Source organism: Biomphalaria glabrata, chromosome 5 (assembly GCF_947242115.1).
Source record: "Biomphalaria glabrata chromosome 5, xgBioGlab47.1, whole genome shotgun sequence".
NCBI classification, from domain to species: Eukaryota; Metazoa; Mollusca; class Gastropoda; family Planorbidae; genus Biomphalaria; species Biomphalaria glabrata.
The window spans coordinates 28,133,299-28,150,549 of NC_074715.1; the positions used below are offsets into that span (position 1 = coordinate 28,133,299).

Here is a 17,251-nt window from a genome sequence, read left to right on the forward strand (position 1 = left end):
ATGTGGGAAATGTAGAAAAATGGAGTCTTTGTAATAGCATTTTATTAGTTCTGCAGTTACTTTTGAAATAAATAAGAATGGATAAAAATTACGGGGAGGTGTTCGCTTTATATGCCATTTCGCTGATGGGCCTTTCCTAAGATGATTAAAATCCACAGACATAAATTATTTCGATCTCAATGGAAACTAACAGGAAATGGCTTTGTTTTATAAATTTGCGTGAATATATAGTTCTGTGATTAATAGCCCATTCTAAAAAAATCCGAGAAATGATTTTGCATTATTTCTAAACTTTGAAAAAGTAAAGATCATTACTTTTCTAAGACAGAAATGGTTGATTGGGGCGACTTCCCTTACAGCTTGAAAAAGAGTTACGTACATAAAAGTTTTCATGCTTCTTTCCGTGCATTTCTGAACCAATACTTCAATGGCAGAAGATATTTTAAGAGCACTAACTTTCTGTCCCTCGATAAACTTCTGCATGGAATACAGCCGCAATGTTGAGTAAAAATGAGGTCACAATTTATCACACTGATTATGGTGGGACACTTCTCTTGTGAAAAGAAATATGATTTCAAAGCAGGATATAATTTAATTTTTTCTTCGAAGGCTTCAGAGCTAATCACCCGGTCTTTCCATAGCCCGAAAATCTGCTTGATTCTAAATTGATGAATTTGCTTTTTTAAAGATTTCCCGGGATTGTGGAAGCTCTCTTACAACCCCGCGCAGTGCAATGAGGACACTCTCGCACCCCATTAGGCACCCCCAAGGGAGTCTTGTTTTGCTACCCTTTGGCCTAATCCTTTCCCCTTACGATCGTTTCCACCAGGGTGCCACTATGAGGCAGGGTAGCATGCCCGGGTGGCACAAAGAACTTGTATTATCAGGGGAAACAATTTCGCTCTTCTGGGTTCGAAGCATCCGCTGTCAAAAAGTGGGCATCACTAGCCTGCTTCTTTACTTTGTTCATTATACAGAAACCAAACGTTTGGTAAGGATTGCTTCACATTTGGTTCTTGCACATTTATTTTTTGGGTCGTACTTTTTGTAAGCGATTTCAAAGTGTAGTAGAAAAGTAAAAGCACTCCATGGCCCAACCACGGACGTTTGCTAGGGAATGAACATACCATTGGAGGAGGAAGAAAACACCATATCGTAGCTTGTAGCTGATTTATTCTTATTTGATTATTTAACATTGATCAGTTAAATATCTTATTAATGATTGAAATATTTAATTAAAAATTATAGTTATTTACAGCACTGATAACTGTAGCCCATACTGCCTAGTATTCATCAACATTAGATGTAAAGTATTGATTTATGATTTTCAAATACAAAAGAAGACAGTCCTATAATCTTGTCACAATGTCATACTAACGAGAGGACAAGAGGAGTTCATATGCTAATAGATTTGTAATAAATAATTCAGATGTTGTTGTTTTTTTACATTAAATTAATGATTTTATTTTCAGAAGAAGGTATGTAAATGTGTTTTCTATTTTAGCCTATCAGAATAAATTGAGCAGATATCTCATTTTCTAGATAACTTTTGATGAAGAAACAAATAAATATGAAACACAATTGTTGAATAATTCAAACGTATGAATGAAAGGAGTAAGAGGGAGACTGGCACACACCATAATAATAATAATAATGACACAATCATTAGTTGTTTTTATTTCAATATTATTTTCAGTGCTGATTGACTAATATTTTTTCTTTAATTTCTAAGTGAGTTATGAAAATAAGAATTGACTGTGTAAATAATGACCTGGATAAGGTTGATAAATTTATTTTGTTTCATTGAGGCTAAAATATTGGAAAATTAAAACAAAATTTTATTTTAAAAAATTAACAGAAACAATTGTGTTAATCACCATTCAATCAAAATTAATTATTTTTTGCAAACCAATCATCGCAAAAATGTCACAGTGTTGAAGACTTTAAAAGGAAGCTATACCTGTCACAAAATGATTTTGTCAGACCACAATTCTGCAGGTTAATGCTCAAAATTGAATCAAGTTGCTAGGAGATTTACCCGTTGTAAACACATGAAAATAAGACATAGCGCATAGTCACATTGACACAATTCTTAACTATTCCTTAAATAGGACATTAATGGTATGGAAATTGTAAAACTGGGTGAACATTTCTTTTCAAATCATAATAGGCCAAACACAAAAATAAAATCAAAGATCATACAAAGTTTCATAAGGAAGCTGTAATAATTCTAATTTTATTGAATAATCCACAATTTTTTCATAAAAAATGAATCAAGAAATTCAATTATGGACATCTATGAGATAGAAAAATATATATTATATTGTATGGTATTTAAATAATGATACTATGAGATACTAATATGACATAATACATAAAAAAAATAAGAAAACAATACAAGCTGTTTTAGAAATAATAACTTATGTTTCGTCTAAATTCAAATGTCACTTTTCAAATATATTTTTAGTGTGTACCAGCCGCAATCTACAAGGCATAGAAAAAATGTTATTCGAATAGTACTAGAATATAGGCTTTTGTCTTCCTACTAAAATAAAGCAGAAAACTTTTCATACATTTTGGCCTTAACTGTCTGACAATTCATTACATTTATTCTTGGATATGGCACACATTGGCACTACAAATTAATATTTTTGTGAATTGCCCCAAAAAATAGACTATAAAAATGGAAAGCACACTTTGCTAAAAATATTAATGTATGATGCAGACAAACTTGAATAGAATATCACAATAAAAATTAACTTCCAATGTTCCTGATCCTTGTAAGCAGTTACTTATAAAAGTAAAAGAAATTGTTTCTTTCTTGCATGAGCATTCCACATGGTCAATGGTCATGTTTTCATAAGTTATTAGTTCATGGCTTATGACAAATGTATCCCACTAATGCCTTAGTGCTGTGTTTACTTTCGAATTCTATTTACTGTCATCTTAAAGTAAACTTCGGGAACATGTATTGCAGAGATTTTCAAAGTATAAACGGATTCCATGGAGATAATAACTCCAATGATAGGAGGATTAGATGAGATGACATTTTGAGCATCATGCTAAATGTCAGTTTGGATTTGGTCATCACACATTTGTGCCAATTTTTTTTAGATGACTGTCCATCAGTTCTTTCCATTTTCTGAGGTTTTCTCTGTATGTGACAAAATAATTGACATATTAACAGATTTCTAGCAATAAGAACTTAATATACTGATTTGTCAGTTTAATAAATACACAAACTATAACAAAATTTATGCGGTTAAAAATGTGTTGCTAATGTTAGACAAAACAATTTTAATTTTGCTTAAATGTTAATACTGAAAAAAGTCTAATCATCAGAAATTTTATCACCATAAGAGTTTATTATGTAGAGAATGCATCAACTACTATACATGTTTTTAGTTTTGATTTCTAGAAATATAAAAGTAGTCTTTTAATTTTGAAATGGATATAACATCTCATGGTTTCAACACAGTAACAAAGATACAAAACAAAAAAAAAAAAAAGAAAAATATTTCAGATAAATTAACGAGTTTGCTCATACACTTACTGCCAAAGAAGTAAAATTAATTTTTTTAATACATAACGATAAACAGAATAAATTATCTCATTTTCTAAGCCAGTTTTTTTCTTTCTTCAATAGATTATTAGTACTCTTTTAATATAATCTCATTTTTCAAATGTGAAAATGCTTAAAGGACGGACTTAATTGTAACTAGTCTGTGATGTTTTCAATGAGAGACTTTAAATATTTATGTTGATATAAATTTTCTCTAAATATTTATGTTCATATAAATTTTCTTTTCAATTATATTGTTTTGTGGCACACAAGTAGATGTCTGAACAAGGTCATTTGTCATCACTGAGAAGTTCAAGGTCATTTGTTTCCATTAATGTGATGTACATAGAAAAAAATTCACCTTTCAGACCTTGGCCAGCACAATGACCAAAAAAATTCACCTTTCAGACCTTGGCCAGCACAATGACCAACTGCCTTTACTTTTCCCAACTACCCATTAGGTTTGGGTGGACTCAGGGGCACCCTAGAAATCCCAAAATAAACAAATCCCAGTCATCACTGAGATTCAAACCAGAGCCCTCTCAGTTCGAAAGCCAAGCGCTTTATCAATGAGCAACCACACTCCCTATGTACATAGAAGCCTAGTTCATAAAGCGCTGGTTGTGTGTAATCTTGTTTGTGTTTGTATATATATATATATATATGTGTGTTTGTATATATATATATATATATTGTTCTTGTTACAGTAGTAATTCTAAATGGAAATTGTAATCAAACGGAATTTCCATTTGTTTGGACAAATGAAATTATCTTATCTTATGTTCCAAATCCTTTTTAGGATTTCACTTAAACAGCAATAGTAAATTTTATCAATATGCTATTGTAACTAGCAGGACCATATTAAGAATTGACAAAGCCTTAAGCTACATGAAATATAGGACCATTTTATATGCCCAGTAAATATGAGCATTGAGTATATATAATTACTCTACATTTTTTTTCTGGTGGGGTGGGGCGACAAATTAGGATCCCTAATCTTACGCATAAATCCTGCACTGGTACTAGTTTCACATTTGACACCTAAACTAGTACAAGAGACCATTTTTTCTTCCATCCATCTTTCCATATTCTCTAAGAGCATTCAGTCGCTTTATCATACACATACACACTTGTCTCAGCTCAAACATTCTGTGTTTCTTACACTCAATCCTTTGCCTACTAATAATAGATCATGTTAATACATTACCTTGCTCCAGTCAACATTGGCTGCGTCTCAGGCATCACTGAGTACATTAGCTCGTAGCATGGAATACAAATACTTTGAATAAAGCCAACCTAAAGACACATAAGGAAATAAAGCAAGAAAAACATAAAAAATATATTAAAAAAAACAAAGCATATATTAAACGTAATTGTATCAATTAGTTTGGATCAGTCATGTTATTAAACTTCTAACAGATCTAGACTAACAATAAAAATTATTAAAAAAGGGGGGAACAACCTGAATTCGAACTCATGGCTCAAACCTTCTCAGGCTTCTCAAGCCAACACAGTAACCACTCTACCAGTGGAGAGCCTAGGAACATGGAAGATTTTATAGTTATCTATTGTTTCTATAGTCTTGTCCTATTTTCCATGTTGAGTTCACTAAGACTCAGGTGAGATGTATAAAGGGGACTAATTCAGATTATACTACTACTTCAGTCAAGTATAAATTCTTTCCCTTGTTTGAGATCAAAATAATTAATTACCGATAATTAATTAAATAATTAGTTAATTTTTTTTATTGATTCTTGTGTTTTCAGGTAAAATAAATAATTGTGCGAAATTTCAGTTTGAGCTGAGATTGGGTGTGACCAGACAGACAGACAGAGTGAGTTGATATAAGCTTGTTAAAAAAAGAACATAGTAGGCAAAAGAAGAGAAAAAAAAATACATTTGCAAGGTACAGACACTCACCTTCCAACAGGCACATAAATGTTTAACTCATTAAAACAATAAATGGAAATCTACACTATTTCAAGTACACTCAAATGTTATAAATATGAAATATATATTGTATAAAAAAATTCGTTTATTGAAATGCTGCTGCCTTAAAAATAAAGACTTTGATTACTGAAACAGAAACATCCAAATGTTAAAGAAAATAATTAAGCAAATGATCTATAACTTGCTATTCAATTAATTATTTTTCCACACCTAACAAGTTACATAACATTTTCCATCTTGGTTAAAGTAGCTATCTGTCAAAATCAGTCATTGTAACCTTTTAACAAGTACTCAATAATTTAAATACAGTGTGACACTGTTTTGAGACTCACCTCTAGCATAGGTAGTTCTTCCTTCTTATCTCTGTCCATCATCTGAATAGGAACTAGGCCACGCCTCTTTTCTTCATCTCCCTGGCATGAGAACATCATCAATAAAAGTTAATGCTTCACTCATAGTTCTTTTTGTTTCAATTACTCCATTCATTGAATTCAAACAATCATTACTATTTACTAACCCACATAAGTAAAATAAAAGATAGAGCCTTACTAAAATAGTTTAGGTTAACATTAGTATAGTTTGTAATTTATAATGACTTAAATATAGATGAATTGACTTCTAATGAAAAAAAAAATTGATCCCATCTTTATGAAGGGATAATGTAATAAATAAACTTAACCCTAAAAAATGTAAGTTTAACCACCAAAACAACTGTTTCTAAAGAAGAGTTTATCCATCATAACTTCCTTTTCTTAAGAAGAGTCTTACCACCAAACTTCTGTTTCTAAAGAAGAGTTTAATCACCAAACTACAGATTCTTAAGAAGAGTTTAACCACCAAAACTTCTGTTCTTAAAAGAAGATAACAAGAACAAGCCAAACTTGAAGATTTTATAATAACAACCACCAAAACAATGATAAGCAACAATTATATGGAGTGAATACAAAATAAACAGGCAAGAAGTTTAATATAATGAAGCACAAATAACATTTATTATCTGGCATGGTTTAAAAACATTCAGACTAAACAATTGATACTTTTATTATCAATTATTCTATGCCTTTTAACATTTTTTTTTCTCTATTTTCTTTTACTGTTTTGCTGTATCTTTCATGCTCATAGTTTTAGCTTACAGTTTAAACTTTAAACAAAATAAAATTGTAAGAATAATTTCTTATAGCAAAACATGAGACTGAATTAAGGGCAGTGATACTATATAAGTTGTTTGTCTAAAATCATAGCTATCTGTAATACTGAATACTTCTATAGCAATAATTTGTATTATATAGACATTAAGATGACAGAAAGGCACTTGTAACTATGTAGGTTAGGCTTTTGATTGGTTTGTGCAGGATTGTGTCATGAAAAGCTTTGTTGACTATTTCCAAACCTTATTCTAGAAATGAGGCACAACTATCATTACAATGCAAAACACTTAACATTCCAATTATTATTATTATTTTACTTGTCAAGAAAGTATACTACAGTTTGATTCCCATTCTTAAGATCTTTAAACAAGTTTACCTGCTGCCAGAATTCTTCCATGATGATGTAGACTAGGCTGAGCTGAACGTCCCAGGGCTTGTACATGGCGCACAGGTCACATGCAGTCATTGCCACAGCAGTAAGTGTTGACCTGTGGCGTCAGGAACATGAATCACAACACATAGTGACATAATCTCTAAACTATACCCACATGTGCATGTGCACCTTTAAATAAACCTCAGTGCATAAATTTAGTCTAAATATGTACAAAACAAATATAAGAAGTTCTTAAAGCCTTCTGAAAGGATGCAACTAGTTTCAATGGCTTCTTACACTATTTACTAAAACTCCAATATAACTAGTCAGTTGAAACAAATGGATGCATTTAAAATATTCTAGGCTAAGATAAAACAGCAAAGTTGACATCATATCTATAAGTGTGGACCAAGTGAGCAACAAAAACAAGAAAATGGAGCTCACATCAAAATCACCATTTGGTTTAGGTTTAGATGCAGTTATAAATTTAAAAAAAAAGGAAGAAACTATTAACAGATGTAAAATAGAACCATGAGATTTTGTAACAAATTAATATTCACATTTGATTAGAATAACATCATTAGTAAAATCACTAAATTTAGAGATGCTTCAAGACAGAAGACTAAAGTTGCATTAATACATGAAACACTTAACCATAATTTACAAATAAACAAAATGTAATCAAATACTCAAAAAGACGCAAAGATAAAGGGACATTTCTTAGTATAAATTCATACAAAATGCTTTTTCTTCCCAAGAGCATGAAATGGGCTGCCTGAATCAGCAAAGAAAACCAACAAATTAGCAGAGGTTAAGTCACTGATTATCATGCATGACTAGATTGACACATGAAAGGCCATTATTATCTGCTCTTTTGCAGTAACTAACAATACATAGCATCAAATGTTGACATCAATGTTTATTGGAAAGAAAACAAACTAATTATTGTAAAATTGCTGCATATATCCATATTAAGAAGATTGATTGAAATTATTTCAAATGTCTGCCAATATTATTATTGTTATTAGTTTTTAGAGCAATATTTTATTTGTTTCGATTTTGTTCCATCACAATTTAGTGTCAAGCAGTTCATTAATAGTTCTTAAAAAATCTTCATAAATAGATGCTAGTAAAGGTAAAATGATATATAAAACAGTCTCATTATTGTACATGCAGTACAAATAGAAGCCAAGTTCATTTTAGCACAACTATGAGAAAACACAAAGTACAACAAAAAAAAATAATTTTGTTTCATCCCATTGCATTGGAAGAAAATGACTTGACAATAAAACATTCTAGTCATTACTTTATCAAATAGTCAACAGTTTCTTTTTAATTTAAAGACATCTTTTTAACAAAAGCACAAGTTACACAGCTTATGTGTTCAGCTAGTGTTTCTAAAAACATTTAGAGTACTTAATTACCATACAAATAAACCACAACAGAAGAAAAAGATTTAAATCACAACAAGTACTGGAAATAGCAGCAGATGTCAAATGTTTACATTGAATATGACATTGAGAAAGTAAACGATACAAATGAAATATTATATCATCTCATTTTTAGGAAAAACATCTGAAAAAAAGACCAAAGCTAAAATTTCAAAATATAGTTTACAGACGACAGGATCACCTGGTCATAAAATTCTTCATAAATAACCTTCACTGTTTCTTCTTGAATATGCCAGGGTTTACTCATTGCGCAAAGGTCACATCCTGTCATTGTAATGGCTATTGCCAGCTCCCTGAGCGCACAGCAAAGAAAATAATTGCCATGGCCAAATAATAATAATGGAAACAAAAAACAAAATAAAAATAAATAGTCTTTAAAACAATAGTTAAGTCTGTTGACATTCCCTTTAAACCAAAATCCAAATAATTTGTCCCTTTAATAGATAGAATACTAACCTACCAAAGCAACATACTACATCAACATACCTATGGTGTATTGTTTCCCAGCAGAAAGGTTCGTTGGTGATAATATTGTGTAATGTGACTTTGTTCTTGAAGAATACTGCAAGGTCTGTAGCTAAAATACTTTGTTTAATGTCGCCAAGTACCTAGCACAAGAGAATCAAACATATATTTATATAAACTGATGACTAAAAAATGTATAGCCATTGACACTCATTCAGTAGTCTTCATCTCTGTTACTGTTGTGTCAATGTCATGCTAACCCTAACTTGTGTTTGTCTCCTTAGTCTAGTCAGGCTGCTTCTCAAGGTTGTAAAGTCACCTTCAGAGCAATCAAGAAAGTCCATAAATGTGTCCACTTTAGAGTTCTATCGAAGTTGAAATGGTTGACAGACATATCAACATATGTGAGTTCACAAGTGATAATCTTGCTTCAAGACAACAGTATACACACTGAGTTCTATGAAGTTGAAATGGTTGACAGACATATCAACATATGTGAGTTCACAAGTGATAATCTTGCTTCAAGACAACAGTATACACACTATCTCATCGAATGGACAGACAGAAACTGTCACAGCATCAAATTTTTATTTTAAACACTCATATCACTATAATCAACCACAATTCAATACAAAAAATTGTTCAAAGAAAAAAACAAAAATTTTGATAGCAATCTGATGTTTTACCATTAATCTGATGTTTTACCACTAATCTGATGTTTTACCATTAATCTGATAGTTTTGAGACTTGGTAAATTAGCCATACTCATTTTTTTCAAATTCCAACAATTACATTACATAATCTATCTACAACCAGAAGAAAAACAAAGCTTTGTTATAGCTTTAAAAAATAAAAGTATAACATACCTTTTTGTACTCATCTGAACTGAGGTATTTAAAAATATTGTGTCCTTCATTCTGGGAAAGCAAACAAATATGCAATAGATTACAGTTGAGTACATTTTAAAACACTTATTGAGTATTCTTTAATATACATCTTATATGTACAAAATCATCTCAGCTATATATTTTATAATGTAGGCCTATTTCAAACATATGAATATGGACAACATAGGTAATAAGTCTCTTAATAATAGAACTGTCAATAAATAAAACAAATACAACAGTCGTATATAAGGATACCATTCATTAAAATTAGTTCTATAAGTAAATTTTTTTCCATTAAGAACAATATGCCAATTAATAAACACATTTTGTATGATTTCTGATACACAAAAACCAATTGTGATACATACATATATTAGACATAAATGGATAGCAGCACCAGGGAGTTTTTGAAAGAGAAAGTAGTGAATTAAAATGCTACAAAAATAAGGGAATGTGTCGACCGAGGCTCGAACCCGTGACTCTGGATTCGACACCACCGCCTAGCGATAATGCACCAAGTGAACTTAACCTCTAGACCATCGGAATGTCCAAAAAAACATTCTTCTGATCCAGAGTCATTTTGCCCGTATGCAAATTACCACCCCAGTGGTCAAAAGTCACAAGCCCTAGCTAATACATGCCTAATGGCTGTCTGTGTCGGCTCTATTGAAGTTGTTAGTGAATGGATGCTGCAAGGTGGGGGAGGGGCTAGCTAGGGCTTTTTAATTCACTACTTTCTCTCTTAAAAACCTGGTCCGTGGTGCTGCTATCCATTTATGTCTAATATATGTATGAATCACATATGAGGTTAAGTTCGCTTGGTGCGGTATCGCTAGGCGGTGGTGTTGAATCCAGAGTCACAGGTTTGAGCCTAGGTCGGCGCATTCCCTTATTTTCGTAGCATTTTAATTCACTACTTTCTCTCTTAAAAACTTGGTCCCTGGTGCTGCTATCCATTTATGTCTAATATATGTATGTATCACATTTGTTTCAGCACCTAGCTTCAACTCCATATTTTAAAAAACCCAATTACATATGTTTGACAAGAGATCTAGTCTAAGATTTGCTGGTTTCTTTTAAATAGTCAAAGCTAACATTTTGTCAGCATATTATTAACATGATAATTAGAATTTGGAACCAAATAAAGCAAATAAAAAGTAGCCTCCAAAATAATGAATTCTATGTAAAACATAATGTAACTAATTAAACTAATTATAGTAAAAAAAAAAGTGTTTGTTATGTGAACATAGATCTAGTTTAAGTCAGTCTATGTTATCATTTTTTCCCAAATGCAATATACAACACCAATAGCAACCGATTGAAACAACATAATGTATTATTGTTCCTGCTATATTGCTTTGAATTACAATCATTTCAAGTAAATTCAAACTAATAAAACAGAACAGTGCAAAAAGACAAAGTAAAAAAAAATCTGGTCAAAGTAAAGTGTATTGGAAGAGAATATCTGGGTTCTCAAAACACAGCAGAGAAATAAAAGAGTCAATGACACAGGAAAATGTTTGAATGCAACACACACACAAACACACAGATATTTCATAAAGAGTTAGGTAGAAGAATAAAGCAAACATGTACTATAGAACAACAAATTTTGTTTTCTGTATTTTTAAATTGATTACAAAATAAGAATTAAAAAACAATAAATACACCAAAAACAGAGAATTATGTCTCTGTAAAATCATGTTAAGCATGAACGAGTAAAAACAATTAGGACAAGTTGCACAAAAGTCTCATCATGTATTGATGTATTGTTTCCTTACAAATAGACATGCTAAGATACAGGTAACACAAAAATGTGCTTATTAAATGTATACATTATTTAACTGAATAATTGTTTTAAAGCACATCTAGTTCCTTAATTTTGTTGGTTTAAGTAGGCCTACACATACTTGTTTTGTTTTCTTAACTGAAAGTAACTTAATGCCATGTTACATCTAAAATACTATTGATTAGTCACCTGTAAAATAGTTACTGTCTGATTGAAATGATGATGCTCCATGGTGCTTGTGCTGTAGACAGCTGCCAAAGGAGAACAACTCTGTACCATAAATTGATTTGTCTTTCCACGGTGGTCAAGATCATGACAGAGACAGGATACAAACAGTGATATACACTATGGAATAAAACAGCACAGAGATTGTTAGCTATTAGCTATTGTAAGGACTTATTGATGCCACCTCAGAAATACATAGCAATAATGTAGATTAATTGTCACCCTTGCATATATAGCCCCATAAAGGAAATGTCTCTCTGCAAAACACCCCACAGACTTTTTTCAACTGGATCAAAAGGGAGGGGAAAAGACAAAGAACAATCAAGTGGTTCAAATGTCTACCTTTATAAGTACATATCACTATTAGACCTGATAGCTATTTTTTTATATTGTACACAAAAACCTAAGACAATAGTCTAAGTTTAAATGTACTGTTTACAATTATATAAGTTGGAAATAAAATGACAATAACATGCAATTTTAGTTTCCATAAAATAGAGAAACAAAATTACCTGAATAAATTGTTTTGTTTTCTTTTTAAACCAGATTTGTGCATATATTTCTAAAATTATAACTATTAAATGAATAAATAAACTAGTAGTTTCAATTAGTTATTTCTAATTCAGACACGCCACTCAAAGAGAAGCTTAAATATTCTTAAAATTGATTCAACACTTAGGAAAGGAATGAGATATAATTAACACTTTCCCTATTAAGTCCCTTATGTGACCAATGTCAACAGCCTCTAGTCAGATATCTAAAACTCTTCTCTGGAATCTAGAAGGAGGCTATTTAGGTTCCATAAAAATGTGTAGATATCAAAAGATGGTTGTTAAGGTTATTCAGGTCAATGGATTCCAGCTCCAATGGCTTTTGTCTAACACCCTTGATGGAAATGTGTGTTAGTGGAAACAGGTGAACAACGGATAGCAAAAATGGCTCCCAGTGGGCTATACAAAGACATTGAAAACCAATGCGCTTAATATACCAATATCCAAGATGGGGATTCAACAAAGGCAAACCCAGTTTGAACAAAAAAAACACATTGTTCCACATGGAGGCAGTCATCAGAATTCCATCAGTTTGAGCGTCACTCCCCACAGTGATGGTTAGGATAGAAATATGAAGATATTTAGCTATGGTGTGTGGGCTTTGGCTGTGTTAATTAGCAGGTCAATCCCAAAGGCCTTCACTACATATAATGGTGTTACCACATTACCAGTTATGGTCCCACATATTAAAGAATCTTCATACAGAACTGGAAGGTAGAGCTGAGAGAAATCCGTCTCAGTTGTCCTAGTGTTCTATGTGGATGGTAAGCCACTCCAACCCTTCTTCTTCTTCCTTCTTCTTCGTTCTCATTGTTATGTTGGAATGTTCAGATGAGTAGACCAATACATGAGATGAACTGCGCAGTGGTTTCCAAATCAGGGAGCTCTCCCTATAGTTTCCTTTCTATTGGGGTGATTTGGGGCCAATGTCTTATACGGGCCTCTTGGTATAGAGAGCAGTTTTGGAGGACATGGTCTGCATTCTCTGGTGATACTCCACATGGGCAGATTTCACTGGTTCCAATTTTGAGCTTCCGGTACATGTGCATTCTGTTGTGTCCGGTCCTGAGTCGAAAGATTAGACGTTGGTCTTGTTGGGATAGCTTATAGTAAGCATCATATTTCTTGTGATTTGGATGAGAGCTCGTCCATTTCTCATTTATTTTATTTACGATTTATTTCTTCAATTCTTCTGGATAGAGTGCAGAGTTTATTAGTGAGTTAGTTCTCCCAATCTTGGCGAGTGTGTCAGCCTTCTCATTTCCTTCTAGTTCTATATGAGCTACTCCAACCCTTATTATAGTTATTCAGAAATACCATAAAGTGTCTAGGCTTAAACAACAAACAATGGTAGATAAAATGCTTATCATTGTACATCTGTAACTTACCTCTACTGGAGAAAGTTTATGTTGGGTTGTCTGTAGCACTGTAAACATAGAGTGAGCCACAGAGAAGGCATGGGACCAGTTGTGATAGGGTACACTTCTGTAATTTTTTCTGACTGTCAGTGTGAAACGCATGAGGTCTTCAAGGTCATATCTACAATACACTCAACAGTTAGAGTGACAGTATTTAACAAATATACTAAGTATTAAATTATATATAAATATAAACAGTATCCTTCTTGGCTCATAAAATGTTATGGAGTGTATTTGCTTGTTGCTGATCTAACCATAGAGAGAGTAAGGTGAATGTTTTGGCTGTGTAGGCTGAAGACTTTCTGATGTAACCTGTAGGTGGTCTTTCATAATTTAAGTTAATAAATACTGGTCTGAAAGTTGGAGAAAAGGAAGAGGCATGAGACAGAAAAGACGTGTATTTTTAGTGAGTTGGTTATATCTTGTTTAAATTATTTCATGTGTTTCTAAATGTATCTACTTTCAAGTTAAATCTGTGTAAATTTATAAACAAAAGTTCTATTCAGTTTTGCTTTAAAAGAAGCTTGTTTACATTTATTTCAAGTTCTACATTAAAAATATAAAATGTCCACATTGTTTTAGTTGTACTAGTTGTTTGGAGCTACAAAACAATGACCAAGTATTAATTATTAATAATTTATTAATATTAACTAGTATGATTTTACTTATTCAAACCCATTATTACTGTGTAATAATTATATTTTTTAAAGAAATATAAGTAGAAATACAATAATTACTTAATGTCCTGAAACAATATCTTGAACATATACAAACAATGAACTGGTTTATCATCCTCCATAACAGCCCAGGGTGAGAAGTCATACCTGAAAGTAGTTTGAAACGATTGGATGACAAGTCACACTTATTTATATTGAAATCAGTCATACAAAAAAATATTTGTAATACAAGCAATGAACTAGCAAATTGTGTCAGACTGACTATACTAAACAATGTACCTCTCATACCTCAGTGGTCAGGATTTATATTTGTTAATACCAAACAAATCATTTACATCTAGTGTTCAGTTAACTTGATGTCTTTTTTCAAGTTATGAATCAAACAAAAAAAATCTTGTTTTTCAAGACAAGGAATATAATTTCTGGTTTTTAGTTAATAGTTATACTCTCTGGCACAAGACAAGCCTGACTAACAATATGAGGTTTTTGGCTATAATTATTCCAATTATCTGTAATCTTTAGTTCACTAAGTATGTATGCTAACTGTCATCACAATGGTTCCAATTTGAAACCTTGCCTACTGCCATCCTGCTGGTGGTTTGAGATAGGACAAAATAATCTTCAAGGGAACTTCTGAAAAGTCAATTCAAGTAGAGCCTAGTGCAGACTAAGAACTGTATGTAAATAAAATGTTTCAAGATATTTAATTACCTTATATATGAAAGTGACTACCTGCTCAAGCAAAACTAACATAAGTGGTATTTCAGATGAACTAGCTGCGACCAAACCTCACTAGTACTATAAAACAAAGAACCTCTCTAGTATTGAAAAACATGTAACTACTTACCTGGTGATGTTTTTAATACTTTTTGGGATGGGTTTGTCTTTGAGTGTCTTGACCTCTTCTGCTGTAGCCTGACTGTGGTAGGACAATACATCTAAGGCAACTTTGTACTTTTGTTCCGACCGACGTATCTTCTCATATAACTGAATGAAATTCATATATTACTTAATATCGAATAAAATTTTGTAATACCAGCATTCTTCATGTCCCAAACATTTTTGTGTAGATTTAAAAAGAAATATGATTACATTGTTTTGTGGATAAAAATACAAATATATGTCTTTAATTTGTTTTTGAAAAAAAAAAAAGGTTGGATGTAGAGATAGGAGGGCAGATGGGAGAATTATATCAGAAAATGGACTGAGCTGTTTCTGAATCTTAAGTCTATGACAGAACGAGTTTATATAAAAAAGAAGTGGTACCCCATCCAACAAAGTAAACAGGGCTAGCATGTGGGTAATACTAAATAACATTGTAAATATCATGTGGCAAAAAGAAAACAAATGATGAATAAAAGCAAAAAATAAGAAAAAAAAGGATAGGAACATTACCTTTGCATGGTGCAGAGCTAGACCACAATAAATAGCAAAAGTCTCAAAAGCTTGTTCATCAGCTTTGGTGAATGTCCCGTTGCGTTTGTTTACCATTTGAACCACACCAATAACACTGGCAAGATAGAGACAACATGATTGTAAAATCAATATATGTTTATGTTTCATTTAAAAAAGTGTAGGTAAACTGTAAGTTTAATGAAAACAAAAATGATTAAATGTTTAGTCATATAAAGCATGTATATAGTCTAAGATCACAATGAGATTATAGAATGCAATGGGTCTAAGTCTTCTGTAATCATTCAAAAGCACTTAAATATTAGTTTGAAAAAATGATTGACTCATTTGTAATTAGGGAGGCTAATAAACTGAAAACCTAGCTTTTGTAAATAGACAAGAAAATAAAAGAGACAATTTAATTTTTATCTTATTAGAAATGCATTTTGAATAAGATATTATTAATTTCTAAAGTTATCTGGATTTCTTAGAAATTCTCAGAAATCTTAGCACAAGGTCTTATTGATAAAAGTTCTGAGCTAATAATTTTGAAAAACTTTAACGTCCATTTTGTCAACAAGTCAAATTCCCTAGCTAGAAAAGATAAACAAAATTATATTCAAGATACTTACACTCCACGAATGAAGATGGGCATACACAAAATTGACTTTGTCTTATATCCCGTCCGGATGTCCACCTCTGGATTGAATCTGGGATCTTTGTATGCATCTTTAATGTTCAGCACTTTCCCAGTACTAGCTACATAGCCTGCTACTCCTTTGTCCATTGAAAACCTAAAAGTGGTGATCATAAATAAAGTTCATTAATCTAATCCACACACAATAACAGCTGTTTTTTTTAAAGTAATTATTAATAATTTATTGCTAATCAAAAAAATAATTCAACACTAATATCTACATGTAATTGTTTAAATGATAGCTTAATTAAAGTTATTTTGTTGTGAAAGAAAAGTAATCTACATTAAACTAATGATTAGTGAATGACAAAGATAAGGCTCTATGTACTACAGTCAAAGATAAGGCTCAATGACCTAAAATGATTACTCTATGACAGGAGATTTTCTTTTTAGAAATATTCAATTATTCTTTTTTTCCCCCTAAATGATCAACATAAAAAAAAAACAGGAAAATGTATATCTAATAGATTTATAATACACTTAAGGATTTTTATATCAATATAACAACATTAATAATATTATAATAATAGAGAAAAGAGATATTTTCAAATATAAGACTTTAACTTTTCCCAAAGTTGAGTATTTATGCCTTAAAGTAAAAATCACATAATTTAAACAATGTAATGACAAACAACAGTAGTTAGTTTGCATCTTTAGAATTAGAATTGT

The 17,251-nt window shown here is 31.6% G+C and overlaps 1 protein-coding gene across 10 annotated transcripts in view; it reads right to left on the reverse strand.

The window, feature by feature from the left end:
• Nucleotides 1–2,206: 2,206 nt before the first annotated feature.
• The window catches only part of LOC106066461 (probable 3',5'-cyclic phosphodiesterase pde-5), a 114,135-nt gene continuing 99,090 nt past the window's right edge, over nucleotides 2,207–17,251 (reverse strand). For all 10 annotated transcript variants that reach the window (XM_056028500.1, XM_056028501.1, XM_056028504.1 and 7 more), the window contains 12 exons: nucleotides 16,518–16,679; nucleotides 15,889–16,003; nucleotides 15,341–15,480; nucleotides 14,554–14,640; nucleotides 13,787–13,937; nucleotides 11,812–11,967; nucleotides 9,816–9,866; nucleotides 8,971–9,092; nucleotides 7,037–7,148; nucleotides 5,845–5,925; nucleotides 4,770–4,858; nucleotides 2,207–3,154 (listed from right to left, as the gene is read on the reverse strand). In XM_056028500.1, the coding sequence (XP_055884475.1) occupies nucleotides 3,088–3,154; nucleotides 4,770–4,858; nucleotides 5,845–5,925; nucleotides 7,037–7,148; nucleotides 8,971–9,092; nucleotides 9,816–9,866; nucleotides 11,812–11,967; nucleotides 13,787–13,937; nucleotides 14,554–14,640; nucleotides 15,341–15,480; nucleotides 15,889–16,003; nucleotides 16,518–16,679 (1,333 nt within the window). In that variant the 3' untranslated portion in view covers nucleotides 2,207–3,087. The remainder of the gene's footprint in view (nucleotides 3,155–4,769; nucleotides 4,859–5,844; nucleotides 5,926–7,036; nucleotides 7,149–8,970; nucleotides 9,093–9,815; nucleotides 9,867–11,811; nucleotides 11,968–13,786; nucleotides 13,938–14,553; nucleotides 14,641–15,340; nucleotides 15,481–15,888; nucleotides 16,004–16,517; nucleotides 16,680–17,251) is intronic.